Source organism: Lynx canadensis, chromosome A2 (genome assembly GCF_007474595.2).
Source record: "Lynx canadensis isolate LIC74 chromosome A2, mLynCan4.pri.v2, whole genome shotgun sequence".
NCBI classification, from domain to species: Eukaryota; Metazoa; Chordata; class Mammalia; order Carnivora; family Felidae; genus Lynx; species Lynx canadensis.
This window is the reverse complement of record NC_044304.2, coordinates 1,336,538-1,359,520: the sequence shown is the minus strand read 5'-3', so window position 1 is coordinate 1,359,520 and position 22,983 is coordinate 1,336,538. Positions and strand designations below refer to the sequence as shown.

The 22,983-nt window shown below is 62.8% G+C and overlaps 1 protein-coding gene across 7 annotated transcripts; it reads right to left on the bottom strand.

Moving 5' to 3' along the window:
• Positions 1–4,763: 4,763 nt before the first annotated feature.
• On the bottom strand, positions 4,764–22,911 carry SPPL2B (signal peptide peptidase like 2B). 7 transcript variants are annotated; one of them, XM_032595463.1, is made up of 16 exons: positions 22,797–22,898; positions 14,777–14,896; positions 13,984–14,166; positions 13,447–13,536; positions 12,579–12,718; positions 12,057–12,199; positions 11,662–11,758; positions 10,843–10,959; positions 9,628–9,709; positions 9,311–9,466; positions 8,872–8,946; positions 8,725–8,787; positions 8,533–8,632; positions 8,288–8,365; positions 6,761–6,921; positions 4,764–5,538 (listed from the first exon to the last, which is right to left on the bottom strand). In XM_032595463.1, the coding sequence occupies exons 1-16, from the start codon at positions 22,881–22,883 to the stop codon at positions 5,293–5,295; spliced, it is 1,938 nt and encodes a 645-aa protein (XP_032451354.1). In that variant the 5' UTR covers positions 22,884–22,898; the 3' UTR covers positions 4,764–5,292. The 7 variants fall into 7 exon arrangements, with proteins under 7 accessions (XP_032451354.1, XP_032451356.1, XP_030191855.1 ...); XM_032595465.1 differs by having other exon boundaries at positions 12,057–12,196; XM_030335995.1 differs by lacking the exon at positions 22,797–22,898 and adding an exon at positions 18,596–18,664.
• Between the last annotated feature and the right edge of the window lie 72 nt (positions 22,912–22,983).

Below are 22,983 nucleotides of genomic sequence, written 5' to 3'. Positions count from 1 at the left end.
CCCTCCAAACCCCGCCCTGCACACGGAGTGAACTTGGGGCCACATGCACGTCAAGGACGGGGCTCAAAGCCGGGATGGGCTGCGGGCTTCACTGGCCTCAGTCCACACACCGCGGTCAGATCAGTGCCCACGTCTGACGTCTTGTGTGCGAGGGCCGCGTGCCACCGCGTCTTCCTGGGGACCGCCGTGGCCTGGCTCTCCGATCCACGCGAGCCGCGGTGGCCGCCATCCCCGTTCTCCAGGCCGGGAGGCTAGTAAGGAGTTCACACACGTGATGCCTCACACAACCGCGTAGAAAATCAGACAGCACCTCCCAGTGCAATCACAAACACAACACAGACACACACAGGCTCACGCGCGTGGTCGCACACTGAGTGACACAGCCACGCACAGCCACCCCACAAACACTCCGGGACACAACTACACACGGTCACGCGTGACTGTACATCCTCACACAGCCACACGAGAGCACACACTGTTGCCATACGGCCACACGCGACTACACAACCTCACACACGACGTGGCAGTGACACAGACGCGCAGTCTCACACAGCACCCCGGTCAGGCCTGCGGGCAGGTGGCATGGGCTCTGGGTCCACGGCCACGCGCAGAACCCGAGTCCACTCACCTGCAGGGTTCCCGAGGCTGTCCCTGCACGTGCCAATGAGGCTTGTGTTTAATGTGAACACACAGTCCCCCAAAGCCCACACCTTCCCCCGTGGGGTCCAGGGAGCCTGCGAACCCTGAGATGTGGCCCCTGTGGCCCGGCCACCCTCAGCCATTTCAGGGGCAAAGCGGGTACTTCTGACCGGACCGCAGAACTCCAGTGACAGCCTGCCCTTGGTGCCAGGGTGGCTTTCCTGCCACACAGAACTGAACCCGTGAGACCCCTCCCGCCACAAACAGAACCCTCACCCCTTCAGACCACACCCTTCCTAACGTGTGGCCCCGGTAGCCTTGTCGTTTGTCACTTCCAGGGAACTCAGATGCTGGCCGGAGGGCCGGGCGCCCCACGGCCCTCCCTGCCTCTGTCCCCGGTCCCTCCCGCACTCCCCTCCGCCCGGGCTCCAGCTTAGCGTGAACGGAGGGCGGGAAACGGCGCCCTTGGCTGCCGGGACACGCAGTGCAACTGGCCTCCGTCGCCGCGACCCCCGGGCCCCCCCTCCCCGCCACCTGTCCAGCCGGCTCCGCGGCGGCTCTGCCCCACCTGCCGCGCGGTGCCGCCCCGGGAGCCACCGCGCAGAGGGGCCGCCCCAGCCCTTCCGGGGACCCAGACTCACCGAGCCGCGGAGCCGCGCAGGGGCTGAGGCCGCGCCAGAGCCGCCACCACCGCCGGCCTGCGGAGCCCAGCGAGCCGCCAGCACCAGGGAGTCGGGGCGGGGCCGGGGGCGCGGCCTCCCTCCTCCCCCTGGGGCGCAGGTGGAGGGTGAGGCCAGGGGCGGGCGAGTCCGGGGCCCGGGCCCGGGTGGGGGTGGGGGGTGGGGGGTGGGGGGGGTCTCGGGGAAGGGGTGTGTGAGTAACTACCATAGTTTAAAAAACCAACTTGATTTCAGAAGTTTCAGATTTACGGAAGAGCTGTGGAGAGCGCCAGTTACTCTGCACCCCGTTTTCTCCGTGAGTGACACGCCATCACAATTAACGAACCGATAGTGACACATTGTTAGTTAGCGAACATCCGCACTTTATTCAGGTTCTGGCCCAGGTCCCCCAGGCTGAGGCACTTTCTCAGGCCCCTCGATTCTGAAGCCGTGGGCAGTCGGGAAAGGGCTGGTCAGGACCGGGGGGGGGGGGGGGGGGGGGGGCGGCGGCGTTTGTCGTGGCCAGGCTGGGGCAGGGGCCTGGCCTCAGTTTTGACACGCTTGCCACAGCCACGCTGGGACCCCGGCCTCCCCACCTGCTTACTTCTCCCTCACCGGCCCTGGGGGAACACATCTTCATCTCTGCTCAGGACGCTCAGGGGATATTTTCTGAATTGCCTCCAGGGACCAGCTGTCTTAACTACCATTGGTGGCATCGTCTTTCATGTCCTAAGTGGTGACTGACTTTTGTGGGAAACGCCATAAGCCGTGGGGAGCCAAGCATGGTGCTAGAGGGAGAGCAATCCTCCGGGTCCCGGCTGCCTGCAGCATGGTCCCATTTCCTGAGCACATGCAGGGAGGCCCTGGAGAAGCAGCCGTCACACCACTGGCAGAAGCAACAGCTACAGCCCCAGAGGGAGCATAGGGGCATGACCGAGGTCACTCCTCCAGCATGTAAGCCAAGACTGCAGACCTGGGCTCTTCCCACTGCTGCACCTGTCCTTGAGCTACGACAGCTGTGGGGGGAGGGGTCTCCCTCCCCTCCCCCCACCAGGACAGGTGCCACTATGCCCTTTCTAGGACTCTTGCCCCCTCACCTTCTGGTGACACCGGCCATGCCTTCCCCACGGGGCCAAGAGACCCCTGCCCCTCTCCTGCCCTCCCAGCAGCCATGCTGATCTCCCCACTACAGGCCTCACCTGTCTCCTCCAAGTTCCCTTCCCAAAGACAAAGACAGGTGTGGACTCGTGTCCTGTCCCTCCTCTCCAGGGTCAGCCACCTGGGGCAGAGTGGGGTCTGAGCCTCGCACGTGAATCCCCGGTGGAGTCGGGGGCCTGGCACACAGCAGGCGCTCAATGAAGGCTGATGGAATGAATGAGTCGTGGAAACCAAATAAGCTCTGGGGCTTTAGTGGAAGAACACTGCTGTCCTCACGGCCCCGAGCCAACTACAGAGCCCGCACTCCAGCACCGAGCCGAGCCCCGCCACAGGGCAGGAGCACTGTCCCCCCTGCGCCCACCCGCAGCTCTGCGCGTGGGGCCCTCCCTGCCCTCACGAAGGACGCTGGGCCCCCGGCCCCCGCGGCCTGGCCGAGACCACTGAGCACCCGGTGTCGGGACCATCTCGGAGGAGCGACACGTCTCTGCTGCGTCTCCGCCAGCCCCGCGCTGCCCAGTGGACCGGCCTCGGGAGCCTCGCCTTCTCTCTCTGCAGCAGAGCAGAGGCACCGCTCACACCGTGGGCGGCACAGCCGGGGGTGGGCCCGCCGCCCTTGGAAGATGCTGGCAAAGAAAGGGCTTCACTGTGTTGACTAGTTGAAAAATACCAAAAGGAGGCCATCACGTGACCTCTGAACACCACTCGGAAGGCACGTCTCTGTGTCCGTCAGCGCCCTGGCCACGGGCACGCCTGCCCGCCACGTGCTGTGACACTTGGGTTATGGCAGCAGGGCTGAGTTGTGGCAGGGAGTGGGTGGCCTGGAAGACCCCAAACACGCTGGCTGGCTCTTCACAAAGTCCACGGGGTGCGGATCCCGGCCACGCTGCTTAGATCACCACGGACAAGCGATGGCCCGGAACACGGGGTGGACCGAGCACTGACTGGGCTTCCTTCGACTCTCCAGTGCCAGGAAATAGGACAGCAGCCCCGCTCGGCTCCAGTGGGCGGTGTGGACGCGCTCCCCGGGGCGGTGTGGCCATCCTCACAGACCAGGCCACTCTGATCCTGCCGGGCCGGGCTCTGCCAGCTGCCACACTGTGGAAAACATGAGAGCCAAGCAACAACTATCAGGCCAAGCTGTGTCAGGGCGCCTGGGGGGAGCTCAGTCGGTTGAACGCCCAACTCTGGTCATGATCTCGCGGCTCCTGGGTTCCAGCCCCGCGGCGGGCTCTGTACCGACAGCCCAGAGCCTGGAGTGGAGTGTGCTTAGGATTCTGTCTCTGTCTCTCTCTCTGTCCCTCCCCCACTCATGCTCTGTTTCCCTTCAAAAATACAGAAGGCAAAAACTGCAAATGGAAACTTCAGGAACTAACAGCCGCCTCGAATTCCTTGATGTTTGTCAAACACAGAAGACAGAGAGAGATCCCGGCTCCTACACCGACGTACAAAATGGCTTAGAGTAAGGTGTGGGCCGATGTGCAAAGGGGGCCACTCAGGCCTGGCACCCCGGCCGCCCAGGGCTGCACCCCAGCTCCGGCCTCCGAGTCAGGGGCTCTCTGGGGTCGGCAGGTCCAGCTGGTCTCCCTCCCAGGTCACCTGTTTTTTAAGAGACACACAGAAACAGGTGGAAAACGTCTGTTTTTTTTTTTTTTTTTTTTTTTTTTTTTTTTTTTTTTTTTTTTTTTTGGAATAACCATTTCTTCTAGAGAAGCATGGCTGACAAAGGCTGTGAGTCTGTCTGGTGCTGGTATTTTCTGGAATGGATCATGGTTGACCCCCCGCCTGCTGTCTACAACTGATCAGCAGACACGTCGGGGACAGAGCTGGGACCGTGCGGCTGGAGGGTCTATGTCTTTCTGAACTTGAGTCTGTAAGCTGCGTGGACGGGCACGGCCCTGGCACGGGGGCCGCTGCACCGCGGCATTTCTGTCCTGACGTTCGGAGAACCCTGTCGGTGAGGTAGAAGACAAAACGCCGATTCCAGAATACTCTCCACGTTGCAGAAACTCCTGGGCGGTTTAAATAACAAGTATGCTCGCCCGGCCGGTGGTGTCGCTAGAGGCCGGTCTGGGGTGGGGTTGAGAATGTGCAGATGCCGAGAGGACGGTGCCCCCCTCCCCAGTCCCTCTAAGCTGAAAGACCAAACGGAGCCCACACAGAAGACACAGCCGCCGTGGAGGGTGCGGCCTGGCACCCACCCGCCCCAACAAGGGTGGTCCGAGAGACTCACACCCAAGAGGTGACACTACGGAGCTCAACGAGTCATGGCCGTTTATTAAGAGGCGGAGAAGCTGGAGCGCAGGCATGGGCGGCCCGTCACGCCGGGCGCCGCTTGCAGTCCCTGCCGACACAGAGGCAGGTCCGACCCGGCCAGCCGGGCCCGCATCCTGAGTCCAGACATCCAGGGCCCAGGTGCCGGACTGGGCTCTGCTGGCCAGCGTCCCTGGGGACGCGCAGGCGCGGCACAGGAGAGAACCTGAGGGAAGTGGCGGCAAGGCAAGCACCAGATGTGGGCGGATCTGCAGCCGTGGGCGGTCGGAGGCGGCACTTCCTGCCCTTTCCGAGGAACCACCGAGTCGACAGGCAAGACCGCGGAGCTGGGCGCTCCACACGGGTGACCTCGTCGGTCCGGGGGCTCGCGGCAGCCACTCGGGCCGGGAGCAGGAGCTGGAGAGGGTCCGGGGTGCAGCTGGGCTCTGCTCAAGGAGGAGGAAGAGCGGGGACATCGGCCAGACCAGAGCACCAAGTTGGGGGGGGGGAGGGCCGAGCACGTCCAGTCTCGGGGTCTCTCGGCGCAGAGGGGCGGCAGCGAGGGCCCGAGAGTCTGCGCCATCATCTAGGCCGAGGTGCCTACCGGGCCTGTGGGTTCAGGGGTGCGGCTGGCTGGGCTCGTGGGCTCCTGGGGGGGTGCTCTGGCCCCCGTCTCCTCGGGCGCAGACGATGCCGGGGGCTGCTTCGTGGGCAGGGAGCACTTGGCCAGTCCTTCGCCTGGAGGCGGCTGGGAGAGGCCAGTGTCTGAGTCCGTCTGGGGCTGGGGGCCGTCGGCTGAAGACGCCGCCCAAGGAGACTGAGGTAGGTCCTTCTGTAAGAGAAGAGGCCACAGTCAGGCGTGGGACGAGGACAGGAAAGCCCGGGGACAGTGGACAGGGGAGGGCAGATGAGTCACCGTCCCCCGAGGGTCCAGCTCCAGGCCCAGGAGCCACCTTCCCTTGGGGCCAAGTAGCACCAGCCAGAAGGCGGGACCACAGGCCGGTGACCCAATGCAGAAACGCTGAGCCTTGTTCCCCGGCCTCCCGAACCTTCCAGAACTTTGCCCTGTGGCAAAGCCAGCACTCCTCGGGACTGAGAGCCTCTGAGGACGGTGGGCGATGAAGCCGGGAGCGTTTCCCCGAGGGCCCGCGGGAGGGCCCAAGGCCCTATCATCCATCGGTTACGTTATCTGGTTCATCTATCAGGTTAACCTGGGGCCCTGCTCCGCTCGGCGCCTCTAGGCCAGGACGGAGAGGGTGCGAGTTTCAACTTCCACAAAACCTGGCACGGTAACACCACACTCAACCAGCAGCGCTCCAGAGGGACACATGTCACACTCAGGAGCTCCTGTAACTGACAAGGCTGGTCCCGGTGTCGCCCGCCTCTGTGTGCTACTGACAGGGCAGCAGAGGCAGCCGCAGCCTTTCCATACCCGCAGGGCGTCAGCTCTGTCCCTGCGCCACTGAAACACGTGCCCTCGTCCCATCGAATGTGCTGCGCTGCACCAAGAGTGGCCTCCGTCCCTCTCCTCTTCTGTCTCAAAAACCAGGAACAGCAAGCCACTGGCCGTGATCCACTCCACGAGGGGGGCGGTGGCGCCACAGGCTGAGCTTGGGTTCCTCCACCTGGCCTTGCACAGCTTGCCCCCGGGCCCCCTGCCCTTTCCCCGTCCTGGGCGGACAGCCCCCACCCTGGCAGAGGACCTCGGGGGCCCCCCCAGCTCGGCACTGTGTTCCCAAGGGCTGAAGAGCCGGAAGCCAGTATCCCATCACATGGGGTGTTACGGTCCCTCGGGACTGGCACCTCTAGTAAAGGGCTGTTAGCACCATCCTCAAGCCACACCCAGTGGGACGGCACAAGCGCGTCCCCTCTGCTGGGACGGCTCGGACCCTTCAGAGCCACACGGACAGGACACCAAACAGAACCTTCTGGGAACGGGGACAGAGGCCGCGGGGTTTAGTCGTGAAACTAGGAGGTTTTACTCAACTTTAACTCTAGTTAGGGCTTATTGGGTTATTATTTCTCGCAGACAGTCATAGCAAACGGGTATTCACCGCAAAGCCGCTGCCCGTCCAGAACATGCCCAGCTCCCTGCGCCAGAGCGCCAGGGCGCAGCTTATCATCAGCGTGCAGGGCACCAGGTAGAGGAGGGCGGGCTGGCCGCGCTGCATGAGGGCCAGCGCCATGAACGTCACCAGGAGGCCGATCCCGTAGGCTGCAGGGAGAGACGGGCGGCGTGTTACCCCCACGGGTGGCCCCGCGGCCCAGCACCCGCCTGCGGCCGGGATGCCGGAACGGGGACCGGAGAGGCGGGGCGCCCGCCACACGGTAGCGCATGGGGCACCCGGGGCAGGCAGGGGGCTGCCTGCCTGCGCACGGATGCGCCTGCGTCTTCCGGCACACACACCCCTGCCCGGTCCCACCGGGCGCCAGCGAGAAGGCGGGAATGAGCAAGGCTCCATGGCTGAGCCCCGGGTCTGGAGCCACAGGGGCAGTGAGAGAAAGGCCCGTTAACTGCCTGAGCACCTGTCTGCTCAGCCTCTGGCTAGGAAGAGAATTCTGGAGAAGAGTAACGTCCGCACAAAGTTACAAAAGCAAATGTTCGTAACAAGCTGTGATCGTTCGAAAGGCTGTTTCCATTCTCATGAGATACCCGACGGAGCCCCGAGGGGCGAAGGTCCGAATAAATCCCGCACGTCGGTTCCATACGTGAGCGCCAGCATAGAAGGACGCGCGTTTGCGCACGCACACACACGTACTTGCACACACAGTCACGCACGCACACGCTGCTGGACCCGAGGGCCGGCGTGCAGGCGCTCTTTGCGCTAATCCTGCAGCGGTAAATCCGCAACCGTCTCCTCGAGGAGTTAGGCTACAGTAACCTCCTCCGAGATCGCGGCTCGCTCGGCGGTCCTCACCTCCGGGGAGAGCTGTGCGTCACTTACCGGCGGTCCACGGGAGCGGGCTGCGGCTGCGGCTGCGGAGGAGAAAGGCGCCCGCTGCCCGCAAGGTCCGCAGGCTCGACAAGGAACCACACACACAAGCCGGCCAAGCGGCTCACACACACAAAGCCCTTGCAACGGTACCTGAAGGATGAGTGTGGTGTGTAAAGCCCAAGGGAAGGTTTAGGGCCGGCAAAGGGGACGAGGGGGCGTGCCTGCAGCCGTAGCAACCGGGGTGGGAAGACACAGGCGACCCCAAGGTACGCCCGGAAGGTCAGCCCCGGTCGTCCTGGTGCTCCCAGGGGCATTTACAGGGCCTCGCCTCTGCCGGGGTGGGCTGCCGGGGCCTGTGCGCGCGGCCCACGACGCGGGGGAGGGAGTCGTCAGGCAGCCCCTCCCCCAGCCTGGCTCCCCCATGGCGGGGGACACGCATGCACACGGACAGGCGCCATCGGGCAGGCTCGCTGCTCCTCCGGAAGGGCTGACCAGAGGTGAGCAGGCCGGCCGGTCTGGAAAACTCTCAAAGCAATCGGGCTCCACAGGACAGGTCGGTTCTGTAGCAATGGCTTTGGTAACCAAAGAAAGAAGTGGGGGACAAGGACAGGACGAAGGACGGACAGATACAAGGAGGGCGCTTACCCACGGTGCAGGCTACAAAGTAGACCCTGGACGACTGCACCTGGATGTCGAACCTGTGGCAGTAGGCCACGAGCAGCCCTGCGGGGAGAAGGCGCGTGGGCCCGGCGGCGTCCCGTGTGACGGCCGTCCCTGCTTTCAGACGGGGCTCGGCGGCCAGCCCGCCACCCAGGGGGCAAACCCGGCCTGCTCCGCTCAGGCTCCACCCACTGGACGCTCCCAAGGCCGCCCACCTCGCACCCCAGTACCTGGCACCAGGATGTCCCCGAAGCCCAGGAGGGAGAAGGGCCGGTCACACAGGGCCAGCGGCGAGGCGTTCAGTCGGGGCACCTTCAGGACCATGGGGAGCTGGGGGGAGCAGGAAGTGCCATGTCCGGGGGGGCCGCGCGTGCCCAGCACTCTTCTCCGGGCAGCGCCCCGGCCGGGGGCCCCCTACGTACCTTCTCGTGGGTGGCCGAGTCCGAGGGCCCGGTTGCCACCTCCACCATGATGCTGTTCCCACTCTAACAAAGGGGGGGGGGGTGTCAGAGAAGGGGCACGGGGACAGGGGGTGCAGCGGCAGGGCAGGGCAGGGCAGGGGCGCCCACCTTGGTCAGAAAGGGCGTGATGAACACAAAGAAGACGTCGTAGACAAAGAGCACCAGCAGCAGCAGCGTGCAGGCCTGGGGAGAGGACGTCCTGAGGGGCCGCGCTCAGAAGGTCCCCGGCGCACACCCCCAGGCCGCGTCCCCACCCCCACCTCCCCCCACAAGGCTCAGCCGTGCCCACGGGACAAAGCAGCTAGGGGCAAATCTGAGCAAATCCAGTCCCATCCCCTGGAGCCGCGGGAGACCAGGGCAGCACGTGAGTCAGGCCACGGTTCTGAGTGATGGAAAAGCTGGAAGGCAGGTGGCTCCAGCGACACGCATTCTGTGGCTTTGGGGCGGTGACGCCCCTTCTTCACGTCTTCCCGTGGACTTCTCGGTCCTGCCCACGGGGCCTGCGCTGGCGCTGCCGCCCCCTTTTGCCTGTGTGTGCGCGGCTCACCAGCAGGAAGTTGACCCGGCACCGCCACGGTGGCCGCCTCGGGAAGGGCCCTGCCCTGCGGCCGCCTTGCGGCCCCACCCGGGGAATCCTCAGCGCCAAGCTGTCACTGGCGTGGCCGCCACACTGGGAGGCGATCCTGCGGCTGATCCTTAAGCCCTGACACCAGAGAGGTGGCGGGACGGACAGAGGCACAAAGAACATGCTGTCCACAGGGGACCCGGGACACCCTGGGCGGACACGGGGGCGGGCCGGCCTGCAGCCGCCCTGAGGACACGGCCCCCTCCCATCCGGCGGCCCCACCCCCTTGGGACCCTCACCTTGAAAGTGGGGAGGCGGATGGTTTTCAACATGTAGAGGCAGAAGGCGACGCCCAGTGCGTCCTGAAGGATCCAGGCCCACCTGGGGAGCAGAGTGGTGGTCACCCGCTGGGGCAGGGGCTCCACCAAGAGCTATGACCCGGCGGGTCGCTCCCTCCTTGGCCACCTTGGCTCCCAGCTTGTGCAAGCTGTCCGTTCCCAGCCCGACCCCATGCTGTGAAGACACAGGCACGGGACCAAGGCTGGGGGGGGAGGCGGGGGGAGTGAGGCAGGAATGGGTGCACACGCTCAGGGGCTGTCTCTCTTGGGTGGTGGCGTTCACCCCCACATCACGGGACGGGGCGGGGGGATGGGGTGGGGACACTGTGCAACTATTGGACTCTACTGGACTCAGGTTTGCTTCAAAACTATTTTTTATGTGATTTAGCAAAGCCAAATGCTCGCCAGCCAGGTTCTACACCAAATCTCTTGGTGCCAGAAATGGGAGCTCAGGGACTGCAAGGTGGCGGCGGGGGGGGGGGGGGGGGGGGGAGGGTAAGACTGTCACCCCAGCAGCTGCAGGGAGCTCCCCCCCCCACACACACACACACACACAAGCCACCCCGCCCGGTCCACAGGCTCGCCCGCGCTGGGGCGGCAAGGAGGCCGCGGCCCAGGTTACTCATCAGACCGGGATGAAAACATCTCCCGGCCGGGGCAGCCGCAAAGAACAAAGAGGAGGCTTGCGGGCGGCCAGTGGGCGCCCAGACGCAGAGGGAACTGGGCCTGTTCTAATTTTAAAGAACAGAGCGAGTCTTGTGGCTCGAATCTAACCGTGGGAGCTCGTGTTCCCTTTGTGTACAAAGGACTCAAAATATTTTCACGTTTTCCTTCTGCCCAATTAAAGCTGTCGTGGCTCCAAACGGCAGCGCGGCCAAGAGCGGTTAACCGCCCCAGAAAAGGCTCGGAGGGAGCGCCAGGTGGTGTCAGGGGCCGGCGGCCAGGGCCTCCCTGCACCAGCGGGCACCCCGGAGGCCACGCGCTCGCTCAGGGCGCCCGGGGCCGGGAGGCTTCGCGGGAACCATATCCACATTCCAATCACGGTTCACGTGGCAGCCGACAAACCCAGTGGCACCGGACGCGGGCGGCACCTGGCCGCCACACAGCCCGGCTCACGGTCGCGGGGAGACGAGCACAGAGGGCACCTGAGGACAGCCCGCGGTGGGGGGCACTCACTGGTCCTCGTTCCGGAAGACACCCCACACCACGCTGACGGCCAAGCAGAGCAGCGCCAGGAGCAGCATGCCGACCCGAGGCCGCTTGTGGAAGTAGGGCAGGCTGTTGTCGGGGACCCTGGGGGCGGGGGGGGGGGGGGGGGCGCAGCTGTCAGGGCCAGCTTGTTCCTCACCTCCACCCAGCACCCAGAGGGTCACTTCCACCCCTGCCCCAAACCCTGGGCCCCTCATCCTTACGGGGCCTCCTGCTGCCCCCGCCTCCGTTCCCTATTGAACTCTGCCCTGACCTCTTAATTGACTTCTAGAAGGGAGGCCCCCCAGGTCCAGGGCAGACAGAGCAGGGGTTGGCACGTGGGGGTGGGCAGACCCCAGCCAGCGCCGAGCCGGCCCTGCCCTCCTTCAAACCTTTCAGCGCTCGGCCACACGGCCCTGCCCTGCCGCCCCTGCCCTGGACCCACATGCATCCACATCGCCCCGCTTCAGCCCCGGTGTCGACACTGGGCCTGACCCGGAATGGGATGCAGGGAGAGAGAGGCTGGGGAACCACCACCCGCCTCTCTGCTCCGCCCTACTCCTGAGGCCGCGAGCCCCAGCCTGCACTGAGTGAGCACGCGTGGCCTGCCCACGCCACGCCAGACTGGCCGGGGGCCACGGGACCGGGAGGGGGTCCTCGGCACCACTGAAGCAGAGCTTGGAGCTCCAGGGGCCGGGAGACAGGAGACCCCACCAGGGACAGGCCGAGGAAAGGTGGCAAGGTGGGACCTCAGTGAGCGGCGCCGGGGGGGCAGGGCCGGGCAGGGGCCTCCCGCGGGGGGCTTACCTACATCTGCCGAACGGCAGCCTCTGGACCAGTGGAGACAGGCAGCTGTAGAGGCCCGTGGAGGAGGACAGGCAGAAGATCCCTATGATCACATAGACTGCGGGGCGGGGTGGGGCGAGCGTTGAGGGCCGGGGGCCACCTGGGTCTCCCACCCTGGCCCCCCGCCCGAGAAAGGGCTCCAGGTGTTCGTGCACCCTAGCTGGGTGGCCGGCAGCTGGTAACGAGAGGGACAGTTCCCCGAGCACAGGTGCCCTCCTTCGGGCCGGCGGTGGCGGCCCGCGTTCGCCCCACCACCGCCTTCTCAAGTGGAACCCCGCAAGCAGGTGGAGGGGGGACCCGGGACCGGGGAGCGGGGGTACGGGCCTCGGCGTCCCTCTGGTGAGCCGGGGGCGCACCGAGCTGGTCGTAGAAGAAGTACAGCAACACCAGCATGGAGCAGCACATGACCACGAAGACACAGATCATGACGGGCGTCACGTCCACGGCCTCGTCCTCCCGCTTCTCGGGCCCGTCATCCCGCTTGTGTTTCATGGACCTTCTTGGGAGGCACAGCCGGGTCAGGGGCACCCTGCCGGCCGGCACGGGGACGGGGAGGGGCGGGGAGGGGCGGGCAGGGGCAGCAGGACGCAGGCGTCCACGGGGCTGAGGGGCGGCCCCTCCACGCCCATCACACATCCCTGCCGTCCCTTCGACGAGAGAGCCGGACCCCACCCCGGGGACCTCGCGAGACCACGCGGCGAGGGGCTGCCAGGCGGGCCCCAGCCCCAGGAGGAGCCAAGCCGTGACGGCCGCTTTTGATGGAAAGAGGCGCGATGCCCTCGGCCAGTGCTAGGACCACCCGCGGACCCCCAACCCGGCACCGACCGCGTCACGGGCTTCCCTGGGCGGCCAGGGAGAGGTCTCCCCGGGACACTCACTTCCTCACGTCCCGGCTCCCGGCCCAGTAGCCCCCGAGGGCGACGGTGCCGACGGCCATGACGAAGATGATGACCATGTTGTAGTCAAGCATGGGCTCGTTGGGGGCATACAGCGCTGCCCTCGCCGATCGGCCAAAACTCTGCCTCGGGGAAGGCACCAGAGCTCAAGGCGGGGGCTGCCGTCCCGCCCCCTCGGCCACCCAGAGAGCCCAGACCAGCCCACGCGTGGAGAGCCGGGGCCCGGGGAGAGCCTTCGCCTGCCACTCCCACCCCAGAGAAGTCAACTGTCGGAACGAGTGTCACACGACGTCCGGTGAAGGGGCCCACGCGCGTGCGGGGACACGAATCCTAAACCTAGATGCGTGTGCGCGTGCGGGAGTGGGGACGTCGCCCCGGGAAGCATGCAGGAGGCCGACAATGGTTCCCTTGGGGGAGCTGTGAGGCTGCAATCAGGATCGAGACATGTCCTGCAAATTGCCAGAAGCTTCCACAAAGATTGAACGTTTCCATTTTAATTGTGTCTGGAAGCTCGCCTGTTCTGGAACCAACAACTCCCCCGATGGTGGGTGCACACAGGCCTCTGGTCAGACGGGGCCGTGTGTGGGCAGGGAGAGCCAAGCTCAGGGTCTCTGGCGTGTGGGCGGGGCCGGCCGGTCTGGCCCGGAAGCCAGTGTCCGGCTGCCGCTCGGCACAGAGGCCCCGGAGCCTGGGCGCTCTGACCGCTGGGGCCAGCGTCTCCGTTCCCACGGGTCAGTGTCACCACCGGCCCCGGGTGGGCGGCCTCACTCGTGGGTCCCTGCCCACCCCTGCCCGCCAGATACTCACGGCCTGGCAACAGCCGCAGACCAGAGGACGTGGGAAACCCTACCTTGAAAATGTCTAGCATGTCTTTGTAGCTGAGCAGGGCCACGGGAATGCCGATCTCCTCGTACTGTGTCTTGTTGCCTCCTGGAGGGACCTGGGGGCCGAGAGGAGGGTGTGGCGGGAGGGGGGCCCTTGGCTTCCCAAGGGCGAGGCGGCCTGAAGAGCTAGCCCTCCCGGAGGCAGCTTGGGCCGGGGTGTGTGTGTGTGTGGCGGGGGGGGGTGTCTGCCCCTCCCCACCGGGGGAGGAAAAGCTCTCCTTCCGTGTTCAAGCCTTGGGGTCAGGTTGCTCAGGTGTCACTCTGCTCTGGGGGGGGGAGGGGGGCCTGCCTGGGGGAGAGGCAGGCGCGTGGGATGTGGGCCCATGCCAGCTGCTCCTCAGAGGGTACCCCCGAGCTCTGCCCCGAGGCCTTGTAGAGCGAGATGGGATCCGGTCTCCCCAGAGCCCCCGCGACTGCTCAGGAACAGGTCCCCCTCCAAGAGACACGGGTCCGCAGCCACGGTCAGCAAACCAAACCCCGGTCTCGAGGCCCCGGGGCCCTACCAGTGTCTCCCTGCTGACGATGAGCAGTCCGCGCGCCCCGCCGCCCTGGGCCAGCCGCACTTTCTCGTAGAAGGTGCAGTTTCCCCGCGCCACCAGCGGGATCTGGTTGCTGAAGCCTTTGGCCGGGAGGTCAGGCGGAGAGCAGAGCACAGAGGCCGTCCAGTCCCGCAGCTGCAGGAGGGACTGGGGAAGGGGGCGTTGACACCACCTGATCTAGAAAAGTCAGTGGGGGGCCGCACACACACACACACACACACACACACACACGTCCACACGGCTGAGCGCGAGGCCAACGGGAGGGGCAGGGGGTGGCGTGCGCTCAGAGAAAAGCCCCCAGAAACCTTCCCAGCATCCACTGCAAACGGAACACGGGCTGGGCAGGCGGGAGCCGTGGCCTCGGCAGTGAGAATCACCCACAAGCCCATCCAGCACGTGGGGGGTGGCCAGCGCCCCCGGCAGGGGCTGTGCCTCAACACCACCCGAACGTCCTTTTGTTTCTGACCAAGGAAACCAAGCCCCAGAGAGGTGATGGGGCCCCTCTACGGTCGTCTGAGACCCCAGCAGCCCCTCAAGTGTGACCAGGCCCCCCACGTTGGTTTCCCAGCTGAGGCCCTTCCTCTGTCCTCCAGCTGGTTCCCTGCAGGGTAAGACTTGTAGCAGTCCCCTCAGACAGCAGGCTGGGGAGCGGAGGGTGGCAGCCAGCAACACAGACCGGACCCCAAGTCAGGAGGGGGCACCCCAGAGCACTCCGGGCCTGCAGGGCCCCAGAGGGGACGCCCCAGTGGGTACTCACCGCTTTGCTCAGGTCGTGGGGCAGGTGGGCCCACTGAGGGTTGTAGAGAATGCAGTAGTCCTTGCCTCTGGGGCCCCCTGACTCGGAGACCACGTGCACCATGCCGTACTCACAGGCCACCTGGGGTGACAGGGCGGTGAGTCAGAGAGCTCAGCACCGGGGCTTGACAAGGAGGACAACCCCCACCCCCCAGCTCAGGGTTTGGGCTGGTTTCTTCCCTGGACAGGACGGATGGGACACCTCCATCCGCATCTTACGGCAGAGGAACAAGGCAGGGACAAGCTTCTCGAGGGAGACCTGGGTGCTGGCCGTGGCCGTGGCTCTCACGGCCGGGACAGCACCACGTCACGGGGCCCTCCAAGGATCGACGGGACGGGGAGAATGAAACCCCCACGGCTCCGTCACGAGGGGGACGTGGGGAGCCAGCGGGTCTGTCCAGGGGCTCCAGGCAGAGGCCGGGAGCACAGGGCCAGGCAGGAGGCCTGGAGGAGCTTTTCTGCACCCCAGCAGGTTTGGGGATTGCCCCTGACCCTGGAAACCAGGCTCCTGGAAAATCTGGCCCTGACCAGCGAGGCCAGCTGGGTCCAGGCCCCTGGTGCCAACTTTCCGGGGCGGGGGGGGGGGGGGGGGGGGCGCGTCAGACCCAGTGATGTGACCGGCCAGTGGGATCCGGTCAGTGGGATCCTGGCAGCCAGTGGGATCCCAGGTCAGGACTGAACCCCTTGCCCTGGGGCGTGGCTGGGAACTGCCAGACTTCGCCACAGAGGAGGGTCGTGCTGACGTCATCATCAGGGCGCGCACAGTTGTCCCTGCCAGAGCCTGCCTCCCCACACACCTAACCCTAACCCCACACAGCCCCGGCTCCCCAGAAGGAGGGAGGAGGAGGGAGGGGAAGGGCCACCCCCAGAGGGTCAGGAGGATCCAGCAAGCTTCGTCTGAACTCAAAGCAAGGCACAGGGGCAGATCCGCGTCCTCGGAGCACTGGACGGCCCTCGAGGGCAGTGGGGTGGCTGGGGGCCTGGGACAGAAGAGGCCGACAGCCCTCTTTTCTGCCGAACGCCAGCTTAATCTATGTGACAATTCCATCACACAAAGGTGTCCCCGCTCCCTGTCTCCATCCCTCCCTGGAGCCGCTGCCTGGCCGTCAGGTGGACTTGATTCGCAAGACCTCTCCCGGCTCCTCCCCTACGCTGGCCTGGGGCAGGGGCGCAGAGCATGACCTCTGTCCCTCAGGAGGGCTTTGTCACCAGCGGGCCACGCGGCATGTGACGCCCAGGTCTTGGCTGCTCTGCTGGCCGGTAGGCTTGCCCCAAGTCTGAGTAGCTCCCCAGGGTCTGCTGAGAGGGGAGGGGGTCTCAGGAGAGACACGCTGTGCGAGGTGCCAGGAGGCTGAGTCCAGCCACCACACCCAGGGGGCCCTGCGCCCGCCTGACCCCCGAATCCTGCTGTGTGCACCTAGGGCTCTTGGGGCCCCCGTGTCTCTAGCTCGTGCTCCCCGTGGGCTGCAAACACCTCAAGGCCGAGATGGAAAACTCACTCCTTGGTACCCCAAGAATCTGCCAAGGAGACACACGTGCACCGGCGGGACCCAGCTGGCACCGCCAGACACACACCTCACCGTCGGGGCCGAGGGTCCTGATGGCTCACGGCTCCCAACACCAGGCCTGGGGCCCTGACGGGCTTTCATCCGGCCAGAGCCTCGGTGGGAACACAGCAAGGCCCCGGCTGTTCCGGGAGCTTCTCACCCGGGCCCTGGTCACTTGTGGCGGCGGGAGCGTGGACCGACCCCCCCGGCCTCCCAAACCCGCAACCTGGAGGCCAACAGGAGGCACTGGGTGGCCACCCTGCGCTTCTCCGAGGCACCCGGCCACCTCTCTTCCGGCTGGCATCTCCACTCTGACGTTTCCGTCTGCCGCCTTGAGCCAGGGACCCAAGGCCACGCGGACTGCTGGGTGTGCTCTGTGAAGCCGTGCTTGACACAGCACCCAGCTCTAAGAACCCGGGCTCGTGGCAACAGGGCCAGGGGCCGCCCGAGGCTGACCGGAGGTCTCCTAGCATCTCGCTAAGGCTGTGTCCTTCCCCGACCTGCCCTGGCCAACCTCCGCTCACCTCAGTCCCTCCACCAGAGACAGAACTTCCTAACTCCTAATGTCCCCCTCTTCCAGATTCTTCCCGCCAGACTGTCCCCCAAGGGCATCCTTCACCCTGGCTGAGGCCCCGCGTACTGTGCCTGGCCGTCTGCTCTTTCCAATGGGCCACCCCGTGTTCAGGACCCCAGCACCTCCTCACCGTGGGCCACTGTGGAGCACATCCGATCCCCAACCCACCGGCCTCCTGCGCCCCACCTTCCGTGCTCCTGAATACGTTTCATTGGAGCGCGGCCACCCGCTCCTGTGCGCAGGGCTTCCGGCTGCTCTCAGTGACCACGGCAGAGCCGGGCAGTCGCTACACAGACCACGTGGCCCACAGAGCCAGAAATATTCACCATCTGGGCCTCTGCGGGACACCTTTGCTGACCCCTGATCTGTGGGACCCAGGTTGTTGGAGAAAAATGTCACGTGTGTAAAGGGGGAACGAGTAGAAGCTTCTAGAAAGGTCACTGCGGAGTACAGACCTCCGTCCCCACACTTGGCACAAGCAGCCTCCTGCTAAATCAACCTGCGCTTCCGTCGGATGCCCGCGTACAGTCTCCTCCCCCACGGAGTTAAAGGAACCAGTAGATGCTCCTCAAAAGGACCCAATGTGCTACAAGTGGGGCTTGGCCAGTCCCGGTCTGGGATAACGGACAGGCCGCCTTCCGACGTGTCACGGCCACCAAGTAGGTTCAGGAATGGCGAGGGAGACCGTGACTCAGGGAGACCGCGAATGCATTCCACATCAGGGGGTCTGAGAAGAGCCAATGCGTCCAGGCCAGAGGCAGCCTCCCCTCTAAGACTTGGCAGGTCTTAGGAGGAGAGGGGGTAGAAATAAGAACCCAGGAAGCTTGGAGATGCTGAGGCAGAGGAGGGGTGGTGACAGGTGGAGGAGGGGCAGAGGGGACAGGTGGAGAAGAGGGGACAGGTGGAGGAGTGAGGACAGATGGAGAAGAGGGGACAGGTGGAGGAGGAGTGAAGACAGGTGGAGAAGAGGGGACAGGTAGAGGAGGGGACAGGTGGAGAAGTGAGGACAGATGGAGAAGAGGGGACAGATGGAGGAGGAGTGAAGACAGGTGGAGAAGAGGGGACAGGTGGAGAAGAGGGGACAGATGGAGGAGTGAGGACAGATGGAGAAGAGGGGACAGATGGAGGAGGAGTGAAGACAGGTGGAGAAGAGGGGACAGGTGGAGGAGGGGCAGAGGGGACAGATGGAGGAGGAGTGAAGACAGGTGGAGAAGAGGGGACAGGTAGAGGAGGGGACAGGTGGAGGAGTGAGGACAGATGGAGAAGAGGGGACAGGTGGAGGAGGAGTGAAGACAGGTGGAGAAGAGGGGACAGGTGGAGGAGGGGCAGAGGGGACAGGTGGAGGAGGAGTGAAGACAGGTGGAGAAGAGGGGACAGGTGGAGGAGGGCCTGGGCTGATAGAGGAGAGGAAGACAGGTGCAGGAGGAGCAGAGGGGACAGGTGGGGAGGAGGGGGCCAGTAGAGGAGGGGAGACAGGTGGAGGAGGGGGAAGGGAGTACCGGGGCGGGGAGGGAACCAACTTTGCTCCGGGTCTGTTACTGGCCTTGACAGTACACTTCCGGTAGCCACTGGGGGAGATGTGTCTATCTGGGGAATCCCCCAGCCAGGGTCACAAAATGGTAGCAAATGAATTCAGGGCTGTCGGCAAGCAGCCTCCTACCCGGTGGAAAGCTAGTCTTCTTCCCAGGCAGCAGGACCCAAACTTCTAGAGAGAGCCACACCCGCACGCCCAAGGGCCGTCTGCCCCGTCTCACGGCCAACAGACCCGACCGGGCCGTGTTCCGCGAAGGGCACGCACAAGGCTCTCCGCGGCTGGCGCGCAGGTCGAGGTCCCGCCCGGGAGAGAGCCCGAACGCCCCAGCACCGGGAGCACTGCCCTCCTCGGTCCGCCCAGGAGGCCACGGCGAAGCCTGCCCTTTACCCTCGGCCGCCAGCCACGCCCACCGCTGCCCCTCCCCCTGCCCTCCCGCGAGCCTCCTTCAAGTGCATCCGAAGGGCCTCCTTGGGGGTGTCGTCTTTCTCAGGGAGTGAGCATGATATCATCCTACACGCCAAAGTGGCCTCTTCACCTTCTCAAAATAAAATATCAGCTCTCACACCTCCACCCCTGTTCAAGCTCCTCCCATCACCGGCAACACCCTCCCTCTGCCTTGAGACCTAGCAAACTTTTTTTTTTTTAATGTGAAGTTATTTACTTAATTTTGTATTATTTACTTACTACAATTTTTATTTTTATTATAAAATAACTATATTATGAGATAGTATGAAATACGTACTCAGCTCAGCTCACTGTATTTTTTTATTGTTTATTTTTGAAAGAGAGACAGAGTGTGAGCAGGGGAGGGGCAGAGAGAGAGGGAGGCACAGAATCCGAAACAGGCTCCAGGCTCTGTCAGCACAGAGCCCGACATGGGGCTCGAACTCACGAACTGTGAGATCATGACCTGAGCCCAAGCTAGACGCTTAACCAACTGAGCCACCCAGACGCCCCTCAACTCACTTTAATATTTTGTCACATTTGCTTCGGCTTTTAATTTCCCCGTTTTTTAAAAATAATATATTTCTTTTTAATTTGCATCCAAGTTAGTTAGCATATAGTGCAATGATTTCAGTAGAATTCAGTGATTCATCCCCTACGTATAACACTGAGTGCTCATCCCAACAAGTGTCCTCCTTAATGCCCCTTGCCCATTTAGCGCATCCCCCCACCCGCAACCCCTCCAGCAGCCCTCAGTTTGTTCTCTATCTTTAAGAGTCTCTTGGGGCGCCTGAGTGGCTCAGTTGGTTAAGCGTCTGACTTCGGCTCGGGTCACGATCTCGCGGTTCTTGAGTTCGAGCCCCACGTCAGGCTCTGTGCAGACAGCTCAGAGCCTGGAGCCTGCTTCAGATCCTGTGTCTCTCTCTCTGCCCCACCCCGCTTCTACTCTGTCTCTGTCTCTGTCAAAAATAAACATTAAAAAAAAAAAAAGTCTTATATTTTGTCCCCCTCCCTGTATTTGTATTATTTTTGCTTCCCTTCCACGAGTGAAGTCACATATTTGTCTTTCTCTCACTAATTTCCCTTAGCATAATACACTCTAGTTCTATCCACACTGTTGCAAATGGCAAGCTTTCATTCTTCTTGATTGCTGAGTAATACTCCATTGTATTATACCACATCTTCTTTATCCATTCATCCGTCAATGAACATTTGGGCTCTTTCCACACTTTGGCTATTGTTGATAGGGCTGCTATAAACATAGGGGTGCAAGTGTCCCTTCGAAACAGCACACCTGTATCCCGTGGATAAATGCCTAGTAGTGCAATTGCTGGGTTGTAGGGTAGTTCTATTTTTCGTTTTTTGAGGAAGCTCCAGACTGTTTTCCAGAGTGGCTGTTTCCCACCAGCAGTGCAAAAGAGATCCTCTTCGTCTGCATCCTCGCCAACATCTGTGTTGCCTGAGCTGTTAATGTTAGACATTCTGACAGGCGCGAGGTGGTATCTCCTTGTGGTTTTGATTTGTATTTCCCTGATGATGAGTGATGTGGAGCATTTTTTCACGTGTCGGTTGGCCATCTGGTTGTCTTCTTTGGAGAAGTGTCTGTTCAGCTCTTTTGCCCATGGATTATTTGTTTTTTGGGTGTTGAGTTTGATAAGTTCTTTATAGATTTTGGATACTAACCCTTTATCTGATATGTCATTTGCAAATACTTTTCCCATTCCGTCAGCTGCCTTTCAGTTTTCCTGATTGTTTCCTTCGCTATGCAGAAGCTTTTTATTTGGATGAGGTCCCAGTAGTTCATTTTTGCTTTTGTTTCCCTTGCCTCTGGAGACGTGTTGAGTAAGAAGTTGCTGCGGCCAAGATCAAAGAGGTTTTTGCCTGCTTTCTCCTCAGATTTTGACGGCTTCCTGTCTTACGTTTAGGTCTGTCATCCATGTTGAGTTTATTTTTGTGTCTGGTTTAAGAAAGTGGTCCAGGTTCATTCTTCTGCCTGTCGCTGTCCAGTTTTCCCAGCACCACTTGCTGAAGAGACTGTCTTTATTCCACTGGATATTCTTTCCTGCTTTATCAAAGGTTAGTTGGCCATACGTCTGTGGGTCCATATCTGGGTTCTCTATTCTGTTCCATTGATCTGAGTGTCTGTTTTTGTGCCAGTACCATACTGTCTTGATGACTACAGCTTTGTAATACAGCTTGAAGTCTGGGATTGTGATGCCTCCAGCCTTAGTTTTCTTTTTTAGGATTGCATTGGCTATTCGGGGTCTCTTCTGGTTCCGTACAAATTGTAGGATTGTTTGTTCTAGCTCCATGAACAATCCTGGGGTAATGCATTCAGTGCTAGGTAATGCATTGAATATGTAGATTGCTTTCAGTAGTTAGCGACATTTTAACAATATTTGTTCTTCCTATCCAGGAGCGTGGACTTTTTTTTTTTTTTTTTTTTTGGTGTGTGTGTGTGTGTGTGTGTGAGAGAGAGAGAGAGAGAGAGAGAGAGAGAGAGACCTGGCAAACTCTTATCCACCCTTCAGAACACCCTTTAGGTGCCTCTGCTTCTGAAAAGCCTCCCCAAGCAAACCAGGTCACTCTCTCCATGGTGCTCCCATTGCCCTTTGTCCACTTCTCACTTTGTTCTCCTTCAAAATGTCTGGAGAGCTCAAAGTCCCTGCCCTCAGCTTGCTCAGACGAGGAAATGAGTGAGCAGCATCGGGAGGAGTGCTGGGGGCTGGGGAGGGGGCATCCCAGAGAGCGTCTCTGGGGAGGAGGGAAGAACAAGCAAGCTGAGACCACAAGGATGACCAGGGGCATCCCAGGGAAACGGGGAAGACCAGAGAACTGAGTGCCCTCCGCAAATAGAAAAGGAGAGGAAGTTTCTTCCCAAGCAGCCAAACCACAGAGGCCTCCCAAATGCACTGAAAGCCATGGGAAGGCTCTCATCTGGATGCCACGAGACTTGACACACTTTCAAAGAGGTCACTCCTGCTGTGTCCAGGATGGATTGGAGAATGTGGGAGACGAAAGTGACCACAGAGAGAACACTGGCCACCAGGAGATACGTGGAGGTGGTGGGCTGGAGTGGATACATCAAGGTTAATGGCTGTGGGTGCAGGGCTGTAGGGACACCATTCCCTGAACTGCATAACCCAGGGGAGAGAGGACTTGAAAATAAAAAAGGCGCTTATGATAACGTACATAGCCGGCTCATGGCAGGTCCCCCACTCCCCGGGGAGACCCTTCACTTAAGTGCCCAAGAAGATGCACGCCGCACATAAATCACCCCATGCATCATCCCGCTCAGTCCTCGCTGTGCTCCTCTCTTCCTTTTGCAGAAGCGCAACAGACGGCCAAAGAGGGGACCTCCCTTGCCCAAGGTCACGGGACAAAATGCAGGGCGGCGATTCGACCCCACTCCCAGGATGGGCCCCTTGCCGCTCCCGGACACAGTCAGGCACTGGGTGCCGCGTTGGACGGCTCACCGCAACCACGGGGGTGGGCGCTAACAACGCGCGCAAGGGGAAACTGAGGCTCGGGGAGGGGCAGCCCCCTGCCCAAGGCCACGGGGCCAGGCAGCGGCGCCCCCGGCGGCGGTTGGAGACCTCGAGACAGAGCAGGGCCTGAGGAGGTAAGGGAATTCCCAAACTTCAGACCCCGGCACAGCTGAGTGACGCTGCAGCTGGGGAAGGCTCCAAGGCAGGAAAGAGAGGCTGGCCGGGGACAGGCCCGCAAGGTCACGGCCGAGCTCCGGGCCTGGGGGCCAGCCGCGCTGGAGGCGCGCAAACCCGAGGCGGGCCCCCAGGCCAGGCCAGTCGGGGCTTGCGCGGGGCCGGGGCAGAGGGCCCGGGTGCCGCAACCGGCGGGGCCGGCGGGGCCGACGCAGCCTCACCTGGGCCGCGAGGAGCAGGAAGGCCGCCGCGAGCCGCGCCAGCGCCGCCACCGCCGCCGCCGCCGCCGCCGCCGCCGCCGCCGCCATGTCGGCCGGTCCGCAGGCGTCGGCAGATGTTTCCCAGCAACGCCCCGTCGCTCCTGGGCGCGCCTGCGCCCTGTGTGCTCCGCGCCTGCGCGCGAGGGCA